This window comes from Lethenteron reissneri, chromosome 62, assembly GCF_015708825.2.
Source record: "Lethenteron reissneri isolate LAM-NWPU_2019-01 chromosome 62, ASM1570882v1, whole genome shotgun sequence".
Classification (NCBI taxonomy): Eukaryota; Metazoa; Chordata; class Hyperoartia; order Petromyzontiformes; family Petromyzontidae; genus Lethenteron; species Lethenteron reissneri.
Window position 1 is genome coordinate 2,655,824 of NC_083840.1, and position 26,409 is coordinate 2,682,232.

Here is a 26,409-nt window from a genome sequence, read left to right on the forward strand (position 1 = left end):
AATATTTAGATTTTTCCCAAATAGAACTGTCATGGTTCATTAAACGGCGAACGTTTCTTTATAGTCCTATCATGTCGAGTATGTATATGGTGGGGGGGGGGGGGGAGTGTTAAAAATATCTGGCGTGGTGCTGGCAATTCACCCCCTCTCGTGCCATGCCGGCCTTCTCGCTAACAGCACTTGCCCCAACAGTATGTTAAGGCTATATTGAGGATCTTTGTTATATTTATGCTTGTTTTCATTTTATTGTGCGTCACGATTCTATGATATATGTAAAACAAACCTACTACTTTAGATGTAGTGGTTACCAGATTCATCCCGACGTTGTCTTTTTACTACTGCAGTGAAACTAAATGACAGTAGCCGGAGGCATTCACCCTTTATTTATAGGCAGGCCCACACACTGTTTATAATCTCGTGTCACGGCATGGGGCAGTAAAAGCCGGTGTAAGGCAGGACAGCACCGCCACCACTCGGGTGATGGCCCAAAGTCCCATTCACGACTTTCACAAAATCGAAGTTCAAAGAAAACCTGATAGCGAAAAACAATTTGGCCAGGTGACCCATCTTCCACTGTGAGTGTGCATGTCTGTATGAATGCGGTACTCATGGACACAACAATTAATGAGTGTTTATCAAATTTATCTTTTTTTTTTCATGGCGTGAGTAAGATGTGTCATACACCCATTTAATAATTTTCCATGTGAACAAACGTACCAGTGTATGACTGCTTCAGCACACCGGTGTATTGGAGAGCAATCCACAACATTTGTATGCATGTACCTAGCCAAACACGGTAGATGATGATTTGAAAGTGCATAGCTCCAGTGGCTTCTCAATATCGGAAGGAAGAGCGTTCCAAACTGCTGCAGAAGCGCATCCGAAAGCGCGTGATAATGCCCGTCTTTGTTTGATGGCCAGCCAAAAGGCACTGCGCGAGGATGACCGGAGTTCGCGCGATGGTTTATGTTCCTTATATTACCTTCATGGAATTTATATAGCCCCTTAATCAAGGCGCTTACAAAATAATAGCAATGGTACAACATTTTAATGTAATCATGGGACCTCCTTTGCCAGTACCAAAATATTAGAATAGGTTTTTCCCTTTTTTCTGGCAACAAAACAGGTGTTAAGATGTTAAAACACCTAACTGAAACCTTTTATGCAGACATGATTCCTTGTTAAAGGTTTCAGCTTGGTGTTTTAACATCTTAACACCTCTTTTGTTACCAGAAAATAGGGGAAACCCTATTCTTACTTGAATGTAATGGTTGAGATGAACAAAATCGATGAGAGAAAGCAATGGCAAAATTTGTAATGTATGAATTCGCTGAAAGCGAAATTGATGACAGTAAATGATGATGTATAAAGATGGAGCAGTAATGGTCGTGGTTATAAGGGGGAGATTAAGGGGGGATCGTGGGGTAAGCTAGGGAAAATAAGTAAGTTTTGAGTGACGAGCGGAAACTTATCAAAGGTGACTGCTTAATGTGGAGGAGAAAGTTTGTTCCAGTGAAGAGGGACAAGAAGAGAGAGAAAGAGAGAAGGCGTGGATTTATCACAAAGGGGAAGAGAAAGGGGAACAGAGAGAGACAGCACCAATTGAGAACGTAGAGGACGAGAAGTCGATACGTAGAAAGATACAATAGTGACAAGGAATGGTGAAGGGCAAGACCGCAAAATAATTTGTAGACCAGGGTGAGGAATTTGAACAGGCAACGGTCGTAGACAGGGAGCCAGTGCAGTTGCGCGAGGAGGGTCGAGGTATGGGGATTTTAGGGAAGGTTGAATATGATCGGGGCAGAGTTGTTTTGGATTTGTTGACGGGGGGGAAAAGATAAAATGGGAAGACCGAGCATAAGAGAGTTGCAGAAGTCCAGACGAGTATGGATAAGGGAATTGAAGAGGAGTGTTGCAGCGGATTTTGCAAATGTTGAACAAATGAACCCAGCAAGCACGGGTAGTGGCAGAAATGTGATTGGTGAGGGAGAGGGAAAAGTGAAAGATAACAGCAAGGTTGTGGGCTGAATAAATAGGGTAACTTAGAAAAAGGAGGGGAATAAATGGTGGGACAGGGAGGAGGGGAATGGGAAGCAGGGGAAAAGATCATTCGAGTTTTGGAAGAGTTGATGGACAGGAAGTGACGTGACATACAAGATTGGATAAAAACAAGGCAAGATGAGATGCAGAAGGCGAGGTCATTTATTTGTGCATGATGCAAGCCATATTGAGCGATGATGGCTTAACACGTGACCTTATGATGCAGCACTGTGGAGGCAGCAGCGAGGGTTGGTGGAGGAGGAGCCGTACTCCTGACTCGCCAGAAGAAGGCGGTACAGCAACGATGTGGACTCCACCTGCGACGTCTCCAGGTGCTCTGGTTTGCTTCAATATGTAAGCTGCCACCTTTGTATTTAGAGGACCGCAGAGCATGGGAAATTGTGGATGTTATCTTCTCGTGTCTGTGTGGTTCCTCCTCACGCCTATGAGTCGGCCTCTCTCTCATTCTTTGTAAGTGAGTGAATACTGTGAGGCACGTTAGAGGTTTAATGTATCATTGTACGTATTATTATTAATAAGCTTTTGTCCAGGGCATGACATAAAATGTACCAATTATTTCTCTCTAGCTCTTTCGGTAAAGTCACGTAGATAGAAAAATATAAAGAATATGAAAAAAATCACGACGTTTCGATCGTAACACAAGCAATCGTCTTCAGGTGAAAAAGTACAGCAGGCAGACTGCTGAGGCAGGAAGAAATATAGCGAGAGAGCTACTGCAGCCAAAGGTTATAAAGGTTTGAGATGGGTACAACCCAAGGGTAAGTGGGCGGGGCTAGAGATGGAATTTGCAAGTAAATGTAGGATTGCAGAGCGAGGTATACCTCGGCTACTGTTTTGCTAGATATTAGCATGTCAACCTGTTAATGTAACCCCACGGTTACGGTGCTGAAGAAGCCATTGAATTGCTCGAGATTAGAGATGAGCATGTCAATGTGAGACGGTTCCCGAGCAGCGGCTGTGTTAATGAGAGACATTCAGCCTATTAAACAACGAGCACCACGGCCGCATCGAGGTGATTTGCTTGTCAGCTTCGATGTAGTTTCTTTGTTTACCAAAGTTTATGTGCCTGACACCATTGCAATCATTTAAGATTTGGTCCAACAAGGACTGAATGCTTATGCACTGGCCCTGGTGAGACACTGCCTCACCAACACTTACTTCACCTAGAATGGTATGTTCTACAAACAAGTTAAAGGTACCCCAATGGGTTCTCCCTTATCTCCAATGGTAGCCAATGTTTTCATGAAAAAATTTGAGACAGATGCCATCCAGACATCCATCCTAAGTCATTCCTTGTGGAAGAGGTACGTAGATGACACGTTCGTCATCTGGCCACATGGCCTGCCAGCTCTGAACCAATTCTTCAACCACATCAATTCCATACACCCAGCCATCAAATTCACCATGGAGGTGGAAAAGGATGGCAAGTTACCATTCTTGGATGTTTTAATTGAAAAGAGACCAGATGGCTCATTGGGACACTGTCTACAGGAAAGCCACCCACACGGGTGCCTATCTAAAACCTGACTCCCACCACCATCCAGCCCAGAAAAATTCCGTTGCATTTCCGACCATCACCACCTAGCCAGTGAACTTGAGGACGTACACCAAGCCCTCAAGATGAATGGATATTCGGATCGTACAATCTGTAAAGCTGTCACCCTAACCGTTGGGAGAGAACCACCTAAGGACCCAATAAAAACCATCATCTTGCCATACATAGCAGGGGTCACCAAAAATATTTCCAAAATAATGAGCAAACATAATATCCAGGTCCGATTCAACACAGTACTTAAAATTCGTGATCTGATCCCATCTGTGAAGGATGTGATCCCTGATATGCAAAACCCCGGTGTCTACAAACTAAGCTGTGCCTGCGGCAGTAGTTACATTGGTGAAACTAAGCGACATGTCTCAGACCGTGCTCGCGAACACAAGGCGGATCTGAAACACGGTAGGACCAACACCTCTGCCGTGGCTGATCATTGTTTTAACGCTGTGGGCACACATGCAATGGATTTCTCCAAAACGAGAGGTACTATGCAAACCCACTGGCTATCAACAAAAATGTGTTCATGAAGCCATCCAGATGATAAACAAAGACACTATTTCAACCGAGATGGGTACAAAATTAGCAATCATTGGAAGGACGTTATTAACCAGGTAAAGGCATAACTGGCCGTGATGCTTACATCCTACCTGCCTATGTTAGCAGTTATTTCTGACTCTCTGAGTTACATTACCTTGTTAAATGTTTACATTAACAGGCTAAATGCCTCACTAACATAGCTGCTGCTTCCTTACGTTTGTCGCGTGTCCCACGTGTGTGTCACGTATGCGCCTCACATGTGTGTCACGTGTTAACTTGATACGTAGGTATTCATATCCAATATGATGCAAAGTAGATTCGGCCAAAAAACATTTGTAATCATAATTTTGGGGTTTATATAGCCTAACCCAAACATCAGTTGCCTCTCGTGTTGTCCTATGTGTGTCCCACATGTGTGAGAGACACGTGGCGCACACATGTGCGTGTTATTTGATCATACTTCACCACTCTAGTCAGCATTGATTAACGGAGGCGGAGGAACATAGACATACAATACAATAATGCATAACACATTTTTTCTTATTTTTTGCCAGATTGTCCACCACGTATCCCCCTTTTAACAAAAATGCAGTGGGTGGTTTGGTCACCTCCACACAAACAAACAAACACACTCCCGGCACAAATCCTGCAGCTTGGCTTTTTTGAGATGTATGAGGTGTACTCGTCGATGCCAGGTCACGTGACTCCCTCTGCCTGCAGAGAGAATCGCTTGCTGGGTTTACCGCCGGCAATGTCGAGGAATGTATCACTTATTGACTCCTCTTCATCCCCTATGGGATATGCGGCTACAATGATATATCTCCACCTTGTCCTGTCCTTGGCTGCATGCTGTGCCTCTCCCCACGAGACCAAGCTCTTCGGTGACTGTTCTTCGCCAGGTGGGTTTTGGCCTTCCCCGGTTTTCTTTTGCCCGGAGGCATTCATCTCAGGGCAATTTTGAGGGATGCGGTTCTTATCTCCCGGGGCTTCGAGTCCTCAAGTAGAATTCACATTTGGACATTTTGTTTGGCCAAAATATACGGCACAGATATTTCTGAGGCATCCATTGTGGAAGACCTCAACCTTTTTTCATGTTTATCTGTCTATCACGAGTACCATAACCCATTTACAGTCACCCCTCTTGGTTTTTTTTATTTTTAAATCCGTTCCACTAAAGAAAGACTGTTAACGGAAGTTTATACTCTTTGGGTCTTTCGGCAAAGTCACGTAGATAAAAAAATAAATCACGACGTTTCGATCGCAACACAAGCAATCGTCTTCAGGTGAAAAAATACAGCAAGCGAACTGCTGAGGCAGGATAAATATAGCGAGAAAACTACTGCAGCAAGAGGTTATATAGGTTTGAGATGGGTACAACCCAAGGGTAAGTGGGCGGGGCTAGAGAGGGAATTTACAGTAATATACCTCGGCCATTGTATTGCTAGAGATTAGCATGTCAATCTGTTAATGTAACCCCACGAATAGGGTGCTGAAGAAGCCATTGTTCTTCTAGAGATTCGAGATGAGCATGTCAATGTGAGATGGCTCCCGCAGCAGCGGCTGTGTTAATGAGACACATTCAGCCTATTAAACAACGAGAGCCACCACCACATCGAGGAAGAGGGAAGCAGCCGCTATGTTAGTGAGACATTTAGCCTGTTAATGTAAAGGCATTTAACCAGGTAATGTAACTCAGAGAGTTGGAAATAACTACTCACATCGGCAGGTAGGATGGAAGCATCACATCCGATTATGACTTTACCTGGTTAATAACGTCCTTCCAATGATTGCTCAGTTTATACCCATGTTCTCGGTTGAAATTGTGTCTGTGTTTATGTATCTGGATGGCTTCATGAACAAATCTTTGTTGATAATCAGTGGGTTTACATAGTACCTTCGTCTTGGAGAAATCAATTTCACGTGTGCTCACAGCGTGAAAACAATGATCAGCCACGGCAGAGGTATTAGTCCTACCGTGTTTCAGATCCGCTTTGTGTTCTATTTACGTGACTTTACCGAAAGACCCAAAGAGTATAAATTCCGAAGTTGTTCATTGAATTCCCTTATAAGTTCAAATACACGTTTAAAAAAGATAATCAGTGAGTCTGCACAAAATAGCTGTTTCCACTGCCAAAACATTAAAACGTGTTAAATAAATTGCATGTTCAAAGCATTCATCCGTTCCAAGACGATCGAAAGTTGACCATAATGTAAACAAAGCCAGTCGAGGTCTAAACCGCTCATCAATAGGCGTCGCTGATTGGCTGAGGGAATGGCTCAGCCCCACTTAACGAACGCTCGGATTGGCCAAAATTGGCGCCCCCGCGTGCATAACGTAAACACGCTACCGTTAGCCAACATGTTAACGTTAGTCGACACTGTGGGACCCCTACAGGAGGTGAAACGTTCACCGAAAACCCGTTAACCGATGATGTCACTGTTAACCGAGAGACTACTGTTTGGCAATCAGATTCATTAAAGGCAGCTATGGGCAATCCTGTATGATCGCTCAATTCCCCTAATATGTGTTCTATTCATTGTCGATTTACCAAGCACATTCCGTCCGATTACTATTTACTATTACTATTACTTTCAGTTTATTTTCAATTAAGAAAGAAAATAATTCCGGAAGCAAAAGCGACTTCAGCAGTTTGGGTTGTGACACTAATTCGCGTGCAACTGATTTGTCCCCATCTGTGCGAGTTGTAAAATATGGATGTGGAAATCCTTTCGCACCGTACGTAGTCAACCGTGCTCATCGGAGGTGCGGGGGAAGGACAGCAAACTAAACACAAAAAGCAGTTCTAAACAAATTAGCTTTCAATGTAGTATAGTGGTGTAGTGTATATGAATGTCGTGTACAGTGTAGTGTATTTTAGTGTATAATGTAGTGTATATTAGTGTATAGTGTCGTGAATAGTAGTCTATAGTAATGTAGTGTATAGTAATGTAGCGTACATTATTGTAGTATCGTGCACAGTAGTGGATAGTAATGTAGTGTATAGTGTAGTGTATTGTAGTGTATAATGTAGTGTATATTAGTGTATAGTGTAGTGTATTGTAGTGTATAATGTAGTGTATATTAGTGTATAGTGTCGTGTCGGTATGTTTAATTTTTTTCGCACCGTACGTGGCCAACCGTGCTAATCGGCGGTATGGTGGGGAAGGACAACAAACTAAACACAAAAATTAGTTCTAAACAAATTATTTTTCAATCTAGTATAGTGGTGTCGTGTATAGTAGTGTCTAATAATGTAGTGTATAGTATTGCGTATGGTATGGTTAATGTCGAACTTCTTTCGCACTGTACGTAGACAACCATGGTAATCGGAGGTACAGGGGGCAAAGGACAACAAACTAACACACAAAACACAAGGCCCGTGTGTGGGTGTGAATAAAGTGCCCTGGTCACGTCCCTTCACAACCGTGACCTTTCTGCTTTGTACTCCACAACAACCTACGTCAGGGACTTGTCGCAACTAATCACGGCTCACAATTGTGCCACGAACGCATCGCTGAGCGTGTCGATGCTTTAGAGCAGCGTCCTTCGCTACATTTTCAAAGGGAGGCGGGTGGGGGCTGCACCACTTTGGCCGATAAGACACCATGAGTGTGTGTGATGGCCGCCACACACATGTCAACCATTGGGGTGTTTGTCACAGCAGCACGACGATGATGATGGGAGATTTTTTCACTCTTTATGTGTATTGTAAAAAAAACGCACATCAAGGGCCGCACTAATGGCCACCCACGGGCCGCCAGTGGCCCGCGGGGTCTTGCAATGAAAAACAAACTGCGTTATCCATTATCGTTTTTTTGGGTTAGTTCGCTTAAATATAAATGTTTCGTTAAACCCGCCACCACCCGACGCAGAAAATTAGTAAGGTTTGTCACGTAAGCCAAACGTGCCAATGCGTTACTGGTTCATTACTCACCGGTTGTGTGTTGGAGAGTAAACCCACTTCAACATTTACAATTCGAGTATTGTGACGTTTTGCCGGCAATTAAAACCAGCATCATCAGGCGATAGCCATGGAAAATATTAGTCGTGTAAGCCTACGTGTTACACTGCTTTATAATACCAATGATAGCTTAGACAACGCCTTTAACCATACAATCCCAAGGCGATTTCAGAGGGGGACTTTGCCAATAAAACATGATGAGTGTGTGTGAGGGCCGCCACACATTTGATAACCATTGGGGTGGCGGGGTGTTGTGACAACAGCGCAATAATGATGATGGGGGCTGTTTCCACAATTTGTCAGGGGCCGCACTAAAGGCCACCAGGGGCCGCCAGTGGTCTTGCCCATGGAAAACACCGCTTTAAATTAAATGCTGTTTCTTCTGCAGCAGTATTTCCTTCTCGACCTCTCTTATGCCGTGGAAAACACGCTGCGAGCTAGCTCCAATCTATACTGGCACAACACACACCTAACCAAAAACTAACTTGCGTATTTTCTATACGTATGATGGCAATTTGTCCTGGAGCTAAAATTTGCCAATGTCACAGGTGTCTGCTCGCCCCTACTGGGATTGGAACAAATGCATTGCAGCTCACTACACAGATCGCCGGCTTGGAAGAGAGGACTTGGGGAGGTGGGGAACAGACGGCTGCCTGTTGCCACCACTACACATCAGCTGTAACGGGGAATGAATGATAAACTTATGTTAATGATCAGGGAAGCCAATCAGCGTCCATGTTGGGGGTTTACTCTCCCAACACACAACCGGTGTAGTTACTGAACTATTAACTAATTGGCAGATTTTGTTTACGTTACAAACCCTTACTGATTAGCTGTGTCGGGTGGTGGCAGGTTTAACGACACATGTATACATTTTGATTTAACGCTTTCGTGACTGCAGGGATTCATATTCTTGGTTCTTTCGGTAAAGTCACGAAAGAACCAAGAATATGACACATCTATATTTACGCGATCTAACCCAAAAAAAATCTCCTCTATTATGAGCGCCCTAAATATGTGCTTTTTCGATCAACGAATCGTCTTTTTTCCAGAAATCGTGTGACAGGCATAAATTTAACCGATCGCCGTGATCACTGCTCGAACATAAAGACACTTGGATCCAAGCAGTTGTTCGAGATTTGCAGCGTTTAAATAAATCGTTCGATTCCCGTTTACATCGAGTTTTGAATCGTGAGCACAATTAAAATCCGTTGATTCCCGTTCCAGTATTCCTTATGTAAAGGTGATTGCCACTCACCATTCAATAGCCCTGCAGTACCACTGGGTGTCAACAGGGTGCAGCAGCGTTACCTCAAGGGGGAAATGCCAGGGGTCAAACAGAGGTAACAGAAGATCCCAATAACGGATCCTGAGGGGATGATGTCACCTCCCAGGATAAACCAGAAGGTTCCAGAAAGGGGGCGTGGCTAGGGCGGAGCCAGCCACGAACCGGTATAAAAGCCGGAGCGCTGAGAGCTCTGGCTCATTTATCTCCACACTGAAGACTGAAGCCCGGGCTAAAGATATGACCCTGGACCCCAAGCTCCACAGTCCTTCTCAGGGCTAGAGCTCAGTGAGGCCAGTGGTCGGGGGGAGAATAGGTCCCTGAAGATAGGACCCTGGATCCAAGCTCTACAGCCCTTCTAAGGGCTGGGGCTCAGTGAAGCCACAGACCAAATGGTCGGGTCAGTCAGCCTCCCCTAGGTCCCAGCCGGAGGACGTTAGGCTAACGGGTCACCAGTGTTAGGTCCCGCTGAGTCCGGAGGCCATACAGCCCCAGGTACCGGGTAAGGGGACCGTCATACCCCTTGTGTGTTAGGGACGGTGTCGAAGAAAGACAATAAAAGTAGTGTGCATCATAAAGAAGTTTATTCGTCAATAATTACAACACTACACTTACATGGGCAAATTCACGCCCAATAACTCCATATGTGGGCCTCAAAAATGTGTTAACTTAATGTTCATTCATTCTGTCGCGGATTCATTAAACAGTGGTCCCTCGGTTAACGTTTTGTATCCGTTTTAAATAACGGTTAATCGAATATAGCAATTACACGTTTAACATCATTCATCCATTCTAAGACGATTGGAAGTTGACCTTAATGTAAACTTAAAAGCCAGTCGAGGTCTAAACGTCTCATGAATGGTGCGTCGCTGATTGAGTGATGGTGTGACTCAGCCTCCACTTATAAGCACTCGGATTGGCCGGAATTGGCGCCCCCAGGTGCGTAACGTAAACACGGTACCGTTACGTCAACGTTTGTAACGTTGAGTCGACACCGTGGGGGCTCTGATGGGAGGCGAAACGTTAACCGATGATGTCACTGTTAACCGAGTGACTACTGTATCCTGTTGCAGCGCAACCAATGGAGAGGGGAGGGTCGGGGGGTTGGATCGGCCACTGAACGGCACAGCAGGATAGAGTTCGTCTGTCCCAGCTCGCTAACATTGACGGTTCTTTCCATTCCTATAATTCATATCTAAATATATATACCGCGGCACAACCCACTGAGGACCTTTGCCCCGACAATACCGGCGACGAAGCACTTACTCGAGTGTAACAAAGAGGGTGTGCAAACGCTCGCAACTGGTTGCAGCGGAGTTGAATGCGATTGATTGCCGAGGTGTGGCGAGCCGCCTTTAGGCAGGGCAGAGAGACTGCAGATAAGCAACTCCTGCATAAACGGCACTGACCTTATGTAACTGAGGTTAAACAACTGAATATATATTTTAAATTAATCACGTGATAAAAATTTGTTATTTTTTTACAGGCTACAGCAGCAGCAAATCCTGCGATAATCTTTGCAAACTTAGAAAATAAGAGCAATCAAAAGCATGTCATAAATGTAAATTAGTTCCACGGAAAGTAATCGTGCGAAGAATAGTGTAACGACTTGTGAGTTCAGAAGAGATCAAGGAAAATCCAAGTAAAACAACTGCAGACGTAATCAGGTAGAGGAGGTCCGCGTGTGATGGGTGGGCAACAACGAGCGCAAGGTGGAAGACGGAAGGTTACCGAGACCGGGCATTAGAGTCACACCCAGACCTCTGGGCGTCACTCCAAGACGTGACATGCCAGGTGGTGTGATGATTAAACTATCAGAGCACGTGTGTGTGTGCTTTGAACTTATTTTGCACCGTACGTCGTCAACCGTGCTAATCGGAGGTGAGATATCCTTGTTGGATCTCTTTGCTGTGTAACACGGGGGGGGGGGCGGGGGTGTTGGTGGGGAGAGCCTAAGAGTTGGTCCTCGGACGGACGACCGATCTAGTTCAGCCCATGTAGCCCACGATGGGCTGCTGCATGACCACCTGCACGTTGGCCACCTGCACCTGACGATGCTTGATCTCGCGTGCCATCTGACAAATGGTGCACTGATAACAGAAGTAGAGGCACACGCAGTCGTCGCAGATCGAGCCCTGTGCGACACACACAAGCGCGAGTGGTTATAAACACACCACACCAACACAGCGCATTGCATGCACACATTCAGCTATCTATAATGTCATGGTCGCTTTGGCCGTAGAAGATAAACATTGCCATTGGGGAGACAAAGGCGGTCGGGCGTGCTGTTGGCCACCCACCTCCTCGTGTACCCTTCCGGCCTTCATTGGTGCTCGTAGGCAGCACTTGCCCAACAGCCTGCCCAGGCTATGCGGGGAAGCTTTGTCTTTGTCTCTGTGTGTGTTTGTGTGTGTGTGTCTCTCTATGTGTGTCTCTGTGTCTTTCTGTATGCGTCTCTCTCTTTGTCTCTGTGTGTCTGTCTTTCTATCTCTCTGTGTGTCTCTCTCTGTCTGTGTGTGTGTCTCTCAGCGTCTCTTTATATATCTCTCTGTCACACTCGGATACTATGAAGGGCCATTGTCCGGAACGTCGCCGATGATGTATTTAATTTAATTCCACAAAGAGCGTTGTTTATTGTATGTATTCATGTACGTATATTAAACTTCTTTTGCACCGTACGTCGCCAAATCGTGCCAATCGGAGGTGGGGAGGAAGAACAACGAACAACACACAAAAAGCAGTTCTCAAGAAATGAGTTTTGTCAATCTCGATGATGACGATGTAAAGTTCGTAGCTCCAGTGGCTTCCTAATATTGTATGCAAGAGCGTGCCAGAGGGCCGCAGGGAAGCGCATCTGAAAGTGCGCGATGGTGGCGACTGCGTCTTCGTTCGACGGCTGAGACAAAAGCCGCCGCCGCTGCTGCTGCTGCGAGGAGTTGGCGTGGTGATGATGATGATGATGGTTCATGCTCCTGGACGAGGTCAGCGTGGCGCAATGCGTTGAGTTAAATGTTTTGGTTAATGCTGTTTGCGCGGCACTAGCTGCTCATGCAGCAGAAGCAGCAGTGTCAGCGTCACAAGCGAGTGAGGTGCTGCTCACCTGGATGCGTTAGCGCTCCCTTACACCGGTGAAATGCGTTAAATTATTGCGTTATCAATGAGATAATTCAGCCAAACAGCGCCAACTGCTAACGCAGCAGAGGCAACAACAGCAGCGTCGGGGTCGAGTAGAAGCGAGCGTGGCGTTGCTCACCTGCAATGCGTTAGCGCTCCCTTACACCGGTGAAATTCGTTAAATGATTGCGTTATTAATGAGTTCATTCCGCGAACATTGCTAACGCAGCAGAAGTAGCAACAGCAGCGTCGAGTAGAAGCGAGCGAGGCGTTGCTCACCTGGATGCGATAGCGCTCGCGTATGCCGGTGCGAATCGCCAGGTCTCCACCGGCCAGTACCGGGGTGCAGCAGCACTCGCCGAAATCCGAGGAGACTTTGCACGCCAGGCACACCGGGAAGAATAATCCGCAGCAACCTGGGCAGGGTGGTGACGCAGGGGGGGGGGGGGGGGTGGATGAGGGTGGGGGGGTAAGACTCACTCGCAGCGGCGACTCGAGTCGTGGCTGTGACGAGTTCGGTTCCTTCTGATGGTCGTGCGGGTTTTTTTTTGGGGGGGGGGGAATTCGATGGCCGGTTCTGTGAGGCATCGATGTTGCGCGCGCGCGCCCGTGCCGTCGTCGTGACGCGTTTTGCCGCGCGCGCTTCAATCGACACCGTGTTCACGCCATTGCATCACGTGGTGTGCGTATTGTCCTGTTAATCACGTGGTGTGCGTATTGTCATGTTCATCACGTGGTGTGCGTATTGTCCTGTTCATCACGTGGTGTGTGTATTGTCCAGTTCATCACGTGGTGTGTGTATTGTTGCAGAGATCACGCGCGCGCGTGTGCGGCGTGTGGGAGCGCTGCTCACAGATTCCCATGTCGTTGCAGCAGTCGCACATCCCCGAGGACCAGTTGGTCTTCTGCACCTGAACCGTCTGCAGCATGGGCTGCTGCATCACCACCGGGTAATGCTGCTGCTGATGCTGATGCTGCTGATGGTCATGATGATGGTGCGGAGGGTAAGCGTCGGCCTTATGCGCCATCCTGATGTGCTCACCTGCAAAACAAAAAATTACCCCTATAGCCTTCACAGAAGTGTTAGGAGCAAGTGCTGTTAGCTACCAACGCCTATGAAGGCCGGCATGGCACACGAGGGGTGGGTGGCCAGCACCATGCCCGGCCACCTTTGTCTCCCTAGTGGCGATGTTTACACATCACACCAGGTTCTCATTTGAGGCTAAGTCGACCTAGGGGAGGCCCAGGACCAGTTCAGATAATCGCTATCACTGGTGTTGGCTGTAAGCAGGAATTGAACCCGAGACACCAGGTTCGTAGCCCAGCACTCTACAAGCTACACCTGCCAAGCACACACATAGACACATAGACATAGACACATACACATAGACACATACACATAGACACATACACACATACACATAGACACATACACATAGACACAGACATACACATAGACACATATACACAGACACATAGACATAGACAACAACAACCGCCATTCGCCACTAAGTGGCGGTGACGTCACCACGACGCTTGTGCCAGGCCGAGTGCACCTTGAGGCCACGTGAAGTGTCGAACGCCCGCTGGCAGGAGGTCACGGGGCAGACCCAGCAGGTGCCACGGTTCGACTGACCGAGATGACCGAGATGACTGGCTGATGCACCACCTGTGCCCCCTACTGTACCAACTTGCTGTGCTTTAGCCACCCGGCACTCCGCTCGTTGTTGTGAGCGTCGCTCCTCCGCCCTCCGTTGTTGTTGGAGGGCGACTGCCTCCAACTGCCCAGTAGCGTCGTTCACAAGCCTCCTCCACAGAGGCCGATCTTGACACCGCTGGTACCAGTCATCGGCAAGTCCACTCAGCTCCACGTCCTCCTGTACCACATCACTCCATTTCTGCTCTAGCCCGTGCCGCGCCCGTTTAGCCCCCTCGATCCGGCCGAACAAAAGCTGTTTAGGCATGCGGTGGCTGGGCATGCGGGCTACATAACCCAGCCAACGCAGCCTTGCCTGCCGGAGGAGCTCACCGATGGGACCTTGCCCAGATCTTTCAAGGATTTGTGAGCTCCTCACACAATCCAGCCTGGTTAAGCCCAGAATGGATCGTAGGCAGGCCAGCCTAAATGTTTCCAACCGGCGAAGATGCTCCATTAGGGGGGTCCACGTTTCGCAAACGTAGAGAAGGGAGGGAATGACCGTGGCCGAGAAGACCTGAAGCTTCGTGCGGAGCGACAGACCAGGTAGCTTCCACACAGCGTTACGCAACCGATGAAAATATATTGCTGCTCGACTGATTCGGAGTGAGACCTCTGCTGATAAACTGGAGCCGGTCATAAGCACACTGCCCAGGTATGAGAAACTCTCCACTCTCTCCACAACTGCCCCATCACCGATTGGGAATTGTGGGGGTGGAGTGTCCGAGGGTACAAAATACCCAGGCAGGTGCTTAGTTTTGGTGGGGCTGATGGTAAGGCCCCACCTCTTAGTGGCACGCTCCAGTCTCAGCAGCAGCGTTTCCATCTCCTCTTCTGAATGAACAGCTATTACCAAATCATCGGCATATATAACGTGGTTGACCAATAGGGAGCCATCCCTTGATCGCACCCGGGCGTCGATCAGCCTCCCATTATATCTGTACCAAATGGAAATTCCCCCGGTACAGCTATTGAAGGCTTCACGAACTACACAGTCGAAATAGATGTTAAATAATGTGGGGGCCAGAGGACATCCCTGTCGCACCCCAAGGTGTACAGGGAAAGGCTCCGACTCCCGGCCACGTAGTTTTACCCGGGCCCGCTCACCATCATGAAGGTCCTTAATGATCGTGAGCAGAGGGTCAGGGACTCTGAAAGCACGAAGAACAACCAAGAGCCCAGGCCTATTGATGGTATCATAGGCCTTGACCAGGTAAATAAAGCAGAGATGTAGGTCTTGTTGGAATTCCCTACACCTCTGCTGTAGCAGACGGACAGAAAATATGGCATTTGTGCAGGACCGCCCTTTCCTGAAACCGCATTGGGGTTCCGCAAGCCTCTCCTCAGCGTGCCTAGCAAGGCGATGTTGAATAATCCTTGCCAGGACCTTTCCGGCACACTGAGGAGTGAAATGCCCCTGTAGTTTTTACAGTCTGTGCGGTCCCCCTTCTTAAAGAGGGGGACCACCAGGGCATCCTTCCAATCCTGCGGAACCCGTCCAGCGGTCCAGACTGTTGTTATGATGTCATATAGGGCAGTCTGTGCACAAACGCCACCCTCCCTCGGGCAATTCGCTTGGGAGATCATCTCTGCCCGGTGCCTTTCCTGGTCTCAGACTCCGGATCGCCTTCAGTACTTCCTCAACAGATGGCACCGCTGTTGAGGAAGTACTGAAGGCGATCCGCCACACACATAGACACATACACATAGACATAGACACATACACACATACACATAGACACATAGATATAGACACATACACATAGACACATACACATAGACACACACACAGACACATACACATAGACATAGACACATATACACATAGACACAGACACATAAACATAGACACATAGACACATACACATAGACACATACACATATACACATACACATAGACACAGACACATAGACATAGACACATACACATAGACACAGACACATAGACAAAGACACATACACATACATACACACATACACATACACACATACACATAGACACATACACATAGACACATACACACATACACATAGACACAGACACAGACACATAGACACATACACACACATAGACACACACACGTAGACACACACACATAGCATAGACACACACACATAGCATAGACACACACACATAGCATAGACACACACACATAGCATAGACACACACACAAAAAGACACACACATACACATAGACACATACACATAGACAGACACATAGACACATACACATAGACACACACACATGCACATAGACATAGACACATAGACACATACACATATACACATACACATAGACACATACACACACATAGACACACACTTATAGACACACACACATAGACACACACACATACACATAGACACATACACATAGACACACACACACACACATAAACACACACATACACATAGACACAGACACATAGACATAGACACATAGACACAGACACATAGACACATACACATAGGGGCGCAACATTGGGGGTAGATCCAGCGCATGCGATGCATAGGGGCCCAGTCGGCCACAAGGGGGATCATAGGCAAGGCTACAATCTGGTTTGCAATAGGGTTAGGACACGTGTCTGGTTGATGAGTGTGGTTAGGGGTAGGGATAGAGTCTGGTAGTCTAGTATCGTTAGGACACGTGTCTGCTGGTCCTAACCACACGCACCACTCACACACGCCGCACACACCACTAACACATCACACACACACCACTCACACACCACACACACCATTCACACATCACTCACACATCACACATTACACACACAACACACACACACCGCGCACACACCGCACACACACCACTCACACACACCACTCACAGATCACACACACACACCACACACACACTACTCACACACTACTCACACACCACTCACACAGCACACACCACTCACACACAGCACTCATATATCACACACACACACCACACACACCACTCACACATCACACATCACACACGCACCATTCACACATCACACACACACATTCACACATCACACACACACCACACATCACACACACACCGCACATCACACACCGCACACACCGCACACACCGCACACACCACTCACACATCACACATTACACACACAACACACACACATCATACACACACCACTCACAGATCACACCACACACAGCATTCACACATCACACACACATCACACACACACCGCACATCACACACACATCACACACACACCGCACACACCACTCACACATCACACATTACACACACAACACACATACAGCACACATCACACACACACCACTCACAGATCACACCACACACACCACTCACACACCACACACACAGCACACACACAGCACACACCACACACACCACACACAGCACGCGTTATGCAATGGGTATCTAAGCCGCCGCGCCCTGTGTCAGCATGGGATTGATTGTTACGAAAATTTGCGCTGCCTTCGGGCTAGAGACAGAGAAAAGGGGGGGGGCGGTCAAAGCGGCTGGGTGAGGCAGTGACACACGCGGAGGTCGGCGTCTCTGAGAGTCCGGCCTCACAAAGGACGGGCACCGGGCTGCGAGAAGGCGATTGTCCCGCCGTGCTCACCAAAACTGGCCCTTCGACACGTGTACAAAACAAAGACAAAGATCCTCCCCCCGTATAGCCTCAACAGATCGTTGGGGCAAGTGCTGTTAGCGAGAAGCAGCTATGAAGGCCGGCACCGTGGCGCACGAGGAAAGTGGGTGGCCACCACCACGCCCGGCCGCCTTTGTCTCCCCAGTGGCTGATGTTTACACACTGCACCAGGTACTCATTTGAGGTTGAGCCAACCTAGGGGAGGCCCAAGACTGGTTCAAATAATCGTCACTGGTGTTGGCCGTGAGCGGGAATCGAACTCGGGTCGCCAGGTTCGTAGTGCAGCGTAGCGCTAACCACTGCACCACCGCCCCCCCACTCGTGGCAAGGTCAGCTGGCAAGAAAGGGCACCTTTCCCGAAACGTCTCCTTCGTGGCACACCGACACTCACAGGCGGCCTCCTGGAGACCAACAGCAGCGGCCAATGTTGGAACCGGCCCTGGGCCTCCCCGAGATCGACTGAGACCTTTAATTGATCCGCTGGGGCGCTTTGGTTGATTGCTCCAACAGTCCGCTAGAGCCTTAGCACGGGGCAATCATTAGTATGGACTCTGCCGAGTTCCGTTCATCTCTTCACAGCGCTGAAGGAACACTTCCTCCAAACGCAATAAAAAAACATTTGATTTGGTGCTCTGCCATCCACCAACTGCCAGGCAAAGCGTTCGGATTCGCTAAATCACTTCAACAACCGAAACTGACGTTGCCTGTTCAACTTCCCCAACCTCACTATGGGGACCTCATTTGCCAGTAAAAATATGATAATTGGTTCTTTACCCTTCTATCTGGCAACAAAACTGACACCTTTTTGCAAGGAGTCATGTTTGCATAGACCGCAATACCTGCAGTCATAATACAAACAAAAGAACATAACTCTGATAATGTGCACTGTCCTTGAAGTTGATTGGTCCACACCCGAGACAGCTTTCCTTCGAGCCTAGTCTCATATGGGTTGGACCAGATGACGCCAAAAGGCGCACGTGCGCCTTTTGGCGTCATCTGGTCCAACCCATATGAGACTAGGCTCGAAGGAAAGCTGTCTCGGGTGTGGACCAATCAACTTCAAGGACAGTGCACATTATCAGAGTTATGTTCTTTTGTTTGTATTATGACTGCAGGTATTGCGGTCTATGCAAACATGACTCCTTGCAAAAAGGTGTCAGTTTTGTTGCCAGATAGAAGGGTAAAGAACCAATTCCCCAACCTCGTCTACAAATCCCTTCGCGGTCTTGCCCCCACCGTCTCTTGCCACTCTTGCATCTTGCTACACGTCGCCTTATCTCCCTCTACGTTCTCAATCTTTGCTGCCTCTCTCTGTTCTTCCTTCACCTTGTTATCAATCCGCTTTCTCTCTCTTCTCGCTTCCCCCCTTCACTGAAACAAACTTCCCCCTCCACATTGAACAATCGCTCACTAAGTGTCCGCTCCTCACGCAAAGTTAATTTATTGTAACCTCGAGATCACCCCAACGACTCCCCCTTTAATCTGCCCCCTCATAACCACCACCACCGTTACTGTTTCCTCTTCACATTATCATGACACGGCTATCACTCATTAACCCAATTCATTAGATCCATTCACCATCATTATTTACTGGCATCAATTTCGCTTTCACCGAATTCACGCATCACGCATCATCATCATCATCACGGATTCGCCCCCATCGCTTCCTGTCATCTATTTCATTCACCTCGTCCGCCACCATCACATTCACACACGCGTTGTTGTTGTTGTACCGTTGTTAATTCTATGTAAAGCACCTTGGTTAAGGCGATATATAAATAACGTTAAGATAAGGATAAGATTTGAAGTTTTCGTGACTGCAAGGATTCATACTCTTTGGTTTTTTCGGTAAAGTCACGTAGGTGAAAATTTTTAAAAATTAAACAAAATAGAATGTAAACAACTAAAATAAAATTAAATCAAATCACGACGTTTCGGGCGCAACACAAGCGTCCTTTTTTAGGTGGGGGCAACGAAGAGTAAGCACAGCAGCTTAAGTGTGTCTGTGTTTTTGCTGTTGTGCTTACGCGTCGTTGTCCCCACCTGAAGAAGGATGCTTGTGTTGCGCCCGAAACGTCGTGATTTGATTTAATTTTATTTTAGCTGTTTTCATTCTATGTCATTTTATTTATTTTATTTATTTACCTACGTGACTTTACCGAAAAAAACACAGAGTGTGAGTATAAAGATAACATTCGGGGGTTGCTCTTTTATCGACCTTCACTGGAGGAATCCGATGAGCTAGACATCTCTTTTTCACAGATGTCCAGTAGGGGCGGGTCACAAAGTTACAAAAACGAACACAATACAAAAACACGAAAGAAGTGTAAAACATAGGAAAGGTAAACTAATTTTAAAAACTACGTTTATTCTACCAGGTAAAGCCCACTGAGCTGTTAGATTATTTTTTTTCAGAAGCGACCTCCCTACCATCAATGATAGCTCGACGAAGTGGCTTCTCATCGTGTGGAAATTTAGAGCAGCAGCCAAATAATCTAATCGCGTGATGTTCATTCTAAATGTGGAGTCAAAAACCCGAGGACCCGGAGAAAAATCCACGCGGCCACGGGGAGAGAGAGAGACACCGCAGACTCCAAATATACAGCAGCAGCAGGCGTGAGGGTCGGGATCGAACCCACGACCTCCTGTATACCAGGCGAGGGAATTAACATTTCAACACTGTGGCGAGATATTATATAGAAAAGACTCTCATCAACACTGTACTGACCAGAGTGGTGAAGTATAGCCAAACGATCCCCGTGGCTTACAAGGCGTGAAGGAGGCCCTCATCTCATAACAACATCTCGGATTGGTGCTGTTGGCTACGTACGGTGCGAAATAAGTTCAACATACAGTACATCGGTCTGTACAAAGAACTACATTTGAGAAGTTTGGCCAACTCCATGAACGCGTGTTTGGCTTCTTGCAGGAGGGAACGGGATAGCCTCGATCATGGGCGCCACGGTGGCGAGATGTTAACTGCCTCGCCTGGGATACAGAAGGTCGTGGGTTCGATCTCGACCCTGACGCCTGCTGTATGTTTGGAGTTTGCGTGTCTCTCTCTCTCTCATCATTATCACGGTGGCTTGGAGATGTTAACTACCTCGCCTGGTATACAGAAAGTTGCGGGTTCGATCTCGACCCTGACGTCTGTTGTATGTTTGGAGTTTGCGTGTCTCTCTCTCTCTCATCATTATCATGGTGACTAGGAGATGTTAACTACCTCGCCTGGTATACAGAAGGTCGTGGGTTCGATCTCGACCCTGACGCCTGCTGTATGTTTGGAGTTTGCGTGTCTCTCTCTCTCTCATCATTATCACGGTGGCTTGGAGATGTTAACTACCTCGCCTGGTATACAGAAAGTTGCGGGTTCGATCTCGACCCTGACGCCTGCTGTATGTTTGGAGTTTGCGTGTCTCTCTCTCTCTCATCATTATCACGGTGGCGAGGAGATGTTAACTACCTCGCCTGGTATACAGAAAGTTGCGGGTTCGATCTCGACCCTGACGCCTGCTGTATGTTTGGAGTTTGCGTGTCTCTCTCTCTCTCATCATTATCACGGTGGCGAGGAGATATTAACTACCTCGCCTGGGATACAGGAGGTTGTGGGTTCGATCTCGACCCTGACGCCTGCTGTATGTTTGGAGTTGTCGCGTGTCTCTATCTCTCATCATTATCACGGTGGTTATGAGATGTTAACTCCCTCGCCTGGGATACAGGAGGTTGTGGGTTCGATCATTTTGGGGTTGGCAGTATTTTTTAGAATTGACGCTTTGGCTGCTCCCGTGTGGATTCCAGTTCCGGCAGTTTGCGGCGCGGTGACATTTCTCAGTTGTACTTCGCGTGAGAGAATTGTGGACCATACCGCCAGCAACACATACACGCTGGGTGCGTGTGGCGTCACGGAAAGCTTTGGCGTCCACTCGAAGCGATGCAGACGGCCCAAAGTCGAATATTTTTAGGTCAATGCACACAGCGGTAATAAACTATAAACTTTTCATTTATTTTACCAGGTAAAGGTCCAGTGAGCTCTATATAGCTCTTTTTTCAGAAGCGACCAAGCCACAAATGACAATTCAACCAAGTGGCTCATTATCACGTGGACACTTGCAGCAGTAGCCGAATACTCTAAACGCGTGACGTTGACTCTAAGCTTGGAGGGGAAAACCGGAGAACCCCGAGAAAAATCTCACGTGACCACGGGGAGAGACAGAGAGAGACACCGATAATGAGCTGATCGCCGTCTTTGTTCAATGGTCAGCCAAAAGCCACTGCTGGTGCGAGGATGACCTGAGATTGGACGATGCATCTCCCACTGGGGGGGGGGGTGACAACTGAGAGTGCAGTCACGGGGATAGAAACATCTAAACCAGAGAAACCCCCACCGCTATCAAACTGGACACGGCGCACGGGGGAGGACAGCGAGAAATTTCGCACCTACCCCTGGCGACAGATTCCACGAGCCACTACGCATACATAGGCACCCCGCTTGCTGCGTCGCCTTGAAGACTCCATGTAACTTGCATCTTGAAAACATCTTTCAGAAGTTCGAGTGTAGTCCAATCCACCCCCACCATCATTGCACCACGCGGTTCGTGCAAGGAAGGAGGGGGGGGGGGTCGCTGTGAAGGTGCGGAGCAACAGACGGTGCAGTACAACAATGTGCCGCTCTCGTCGGCCCAGTGGCGTTAGCCCCGCAGCCTATAACGCGCGTCGATGGGCACGGTGGTCCCCGACTTGACCGCTATCGAGACACTTCGCTTCCGAAGGACATCGCGGGCATAGCGCATCAACCCCCGCGCGTCGGCATACCTGGGCAGTGCCTGCACCGATGTCAGAGAGGACGTCTGGCGCGTGTGTGAGACCTGGTACGTGAGACACCTGGTACGTGTGACATCTGGTGCGTGAAGTACCTGACACTTGGAGTGCGAGACACCTAACGTGGCGCGTGAGACAGCTGGTACGTGAGACGACCCCTGGTACGTGAGACTCTCAGCGCGCGAGACGACACCTGGTATGTGGGGCGAGGCTCGTGGTGGTTGATGCGAGGTGAGAGGCTCCCCTGCTTAAGAACCTCAGGTTTCCCCCCACCCCACATCCCGTCCACCATTCACATGACGGGGGGTGTGGGGGGGGCATGCAGGTGGTGTTGCGGTGGTGGATGAAGGGAGGGGGTTGGTTAGGACTGCGTGAGCCGTAGGGGGAGGGGGGATATTTGCACGAGAGCGTCGCCGAGTCTCGTAACAGGTTTTTAGGGGAGGTTCCTCCCAAGCGTTTTTTGGGGTTGGCAGTATTTTTTAGAAGTGACGCTTTGGCTGCTCCCGTGTGGATTCCAGTTCCGGCAGTTTGCGGCGCGGTGACATTTCTCAGTTGTACATCGCGTGAGGGAATTGTGGACCATGCCGCCAGCAACACATACACGCTGGGTGCGTGTGGCGTCACGGAAAGCTTTGGCGTCCACTCGAAGCGATGCAGACGGCCCAAAGTCGAATATTTTTGGGTTAATGCACACAGCGGTAATAAACTATAAACTTTTCATTTTATTTTACCAGCTAAAGGTCCAGTGAGCTCTATATAACTATTTTCTTCAGAAGCGACCAGGCCATAAATGATAGTTCAACCAAGTGGCTCATCATCACGTGGACACTTGCAGCAGTAGCCGAACATCCTAAAACGCGTGACGTTGATTCTAAGCTTGGAGGGGAAAACTGGAGGACCCCGAGAAAAATCTCACGTGACCACGGGAAGAGACAGAGAGAGACACCGCAAACTCCGAATAAACATGATCAGGTATCAAGGTCGGTTCCAACATTGGGGTGGAGATCGAGGAATTTAGCATGTCCGAGCCATAATAACCAGGGCAGCCGCTAGATTCGAACCACGAACCTCTGGAACAGGCGGCGAACGCGCTCCAGCCATGCCATGCCACTAGTTAGGTTAATGGGGGATGAGAGGTTGAGTGGAAGGACGAGGGGAGGGGGGGGGTTACCGAGTGGGTGAGCGCTATTTCATGACACACACGAAATCAAGATCCTCGCATTACGCAATGTGTCTGGGTGTGCTCGGTTTGTTCCTCGGGCCACTGCTCATGTTGTTGACATTCTCAGGGTTACTGGAACTCAATACCAAACTGAACACATTCGTCAATAGCACGTCATGTACTGCTAGAGAAGTGTAATCACCCTAAACGTCGACTAATATATATTTTGCATAACGATACACGGTGTTGCAGGCAATTGCCATGTTCATGTATTATAGACGACGTTTCGGTCAATGGCTCTACTTCACGTACCGAGTGGCTTTTATCATGGATCACATTAGTCGCGAAAGCCTACGGGTTGAACTGAGTGGCTCTTGTTCTTTGCGATGCGCGCACCATTGCCAATAGAACACCCCCCCCCCCCAATAATTCGTTACACTCTGTACGTATTTACGTGTTGTTGAGTTTATTTAAAGATATATATTGTTATATGCTTTGATTCAACTCGTTACTAGGTTTTAAGACTCGTAAAAAAATAATGTCAAGTTTCTATTTCATGAAGATTTGTGTGTTATGCACACACCAACAATGTGGGCACGACTTAAGAGAAAAAACGCGTTTTAGTCACGACACGGAGAAGATAAACATTAATTAATTTGTTTCACTCACTAGAAACTATTTTTTATTTGATTTCACCAGGCAAGGCCTACTTAGCGATGTAACTCTTCATGCAGAAGCGACCTGGCTATCACAAACGATAGTGCGACGAATTGGCCGATATCGTCATGGTGTGTAAATTTATAGCACGAGCCAAATATTCTGAACGAGTGACATTTATTATAAAATGTGGATGGGGGGAAACCGGACGACCCGGAGAAAAATCCACGCGACCACGGGGAGAGAGAGAGACACGCAAACTCCAAATGTACAGCAGGCATTGCCAGGGTCGGGATGGAACCCACGACCTCCTGAATACCAGGCGAGGTAGTTATTTTCTAGACCACGGAGAGAGAGACACGCAAACTGCAAATGTACAGCAGGCATTGTCAGGGTCGGGATGGAACCCACGACCTCCTTATCCAGGGCCGGATTAAGATTTTGTAGGCCAGTGGGCTATAAGTACTGTGAGGCCCCCGGTAATGTTTTCAAAAGGAAAACAAAATTAAAGAAATATAACATTTATTTTTTACAAGGCTAACAACAAATAAAATTCAGCATTCACATATTAAATAACTTTTCACTTCATCTCTGGAGGTCCTCCAGTTGGCGGAGGCAGCTGGGCTGCAAGCCCTCAGGCCCATACCTTAATCCGGTCCTGCTTGAATACCGAGGGAGGTCGTTAACATATCACCGTGGAGAGAGAGACGCAAATTCCAAATATACAGCAGGCATCGTTAGGGTCGGGATGGAATCCACGACCTCCTGTATACCGGGCGAGGTAGTTAACATCTCCTAGCCACCGTGGCGATAGGACATGACAGGGTTACATTCAGGCTATTATTGTGTGGCCATAGCTTTCCGGTGCATTGCGAAAACACACAAAGATCCACCAGAATGGATCACAGCGTTTCACGTGTCGCCCACCGTTGCTGTCAGCCGCGGGCAAGTGACGCAAAATTTGGGGACGTCACGTGGGGTTATTGAAACGGGCAGGTCTGCGCGTTCACACGACACGCGATGCACGCGGGCATTGAGCGATCGGTTTCTTTCACGTGTACGCCTACCGCATTCAGCGACGCGAAAGGGAACCGTTGACGGTAACCGTGAGCTTGAATCCCTTGACGTCAACAACGACGACGTCACCGAGATTGATGTCTGCTCAAAGTCTCCAGCTCCGGACATGGCATCATCATCATGATCGCCGTCATTATCATCATCTTATCGTTATAACATTTTTTAATGTGTACGCGAGATGATAGTGGTTGAGATAAAAAGTGGTGTTATTAAAAGTGGTGGTGGTGGTGTAGTTATGGTGACAGTTAGGAGGGCAGGTGGAAGGGGTTGGGTAGTGATGGGGGCTGGGGTAGTGATGGGCTTTGGGGTAGTGATAAAGTGTAGGGGTAGTGATAGCAGTTGGGGTGGTGATAGGGTAGTGATAGGGGTAATGATAGGGGTAGTGATAGGGATAGGGGGGGTATCAGGGGTTGTGATAAGAGTTGGGGTGGTGATAGGGGTAGTGATAGGGGCAGTGCTGGGGGTAGTGAATGGGGTAGTGATGGGGGTAGTGATAGGGGTAGTGATAGGGGTAGTGATAGGGGTAGTGGTAGGGGTAGTGGTAGTGATAGGGGTAGTGATGGGGGTAGTGATAAGGGTAGTGATAGGGGTGGTGATAGGGGTAGTGATAGGGGTAGTGGTAGGGGTAGTTATAGGGGTAGTGATAGGGGTAGTGGTGGGGGTAGTGATAGTGGTAGTGATAGAGGTAGTGGTAGGCGTAGTGATAGGGGTAGTGGTAGTGATAGGGGCAGTGGTAGTGATAGGGGTAGTGGTAGGGGTAGTGATAGGGGTAGTGGTAGGGGTAGTGATATGAGAAATCATAGGGGTAGTGATAGGGGTAGTGGTAGGGGTAGTGATAGGGGTAGTGGTAGGGTAGTGATATGAGAA

The 26,409-nt window shown here is 48.0% G+C and overlaps 1 protein-coding gene across 1 annotated transcript; it reads right to left on the reverse strand.

Moving 5' to 3' along the window:
* Positions 1-9,964: 9,964 nt before the first annotated feature.
* Positions 9,965-22,899, reverse strand: LOC133358542 (cornifelin homolog). The gene is made up of 4 exons (XM_061576904.1): positions 22,742-22,899; positions 13,365-13,553; positions 12,791-12,927; positions 9,965-11,532 (listed from the first exon to the last, which is right to left on the reverse strand). The coding sequence occupies exons 2-4, from the start codon at positions 13,537-13,539 to the stop codon at positions 11,386-11,388; spliced, it is 459 nt and encodes a 152-aa protein (XP_061432888.1). The 5' UTR covers positions 13,540-13,553; positions 22,742-22,899; the 3' UTR covers positions 9,965-11,385.
* Positions 22,900-26,409: the final 3,510 nt, after the last annotated feature.

Bases quoted from the DNA above. Each gene is read 5' to 3' on its own strand.
- LOC133358542 (XM_061576904.1), bottom strand. From the start codon at position 13,539: ATGGCGCATAAGGCCGACGCTTACCCTCCGCACCATCATCATGACCAT. The intron at 12,928-13,364 runs GTGAGCAGCGCT...CACCCTGCCCAG, and splicing joins CTGCAACGACATGGGAATCT to GTTGCTGCGGATTATTCTTC. The intron at 11,533-12,790 runs GTGAGCAACGCC...TGTGTCGCACAG, and splicing joins GCGAGCGCTATCGCATCCAG to GGCTCGATCTGCGACGACTG.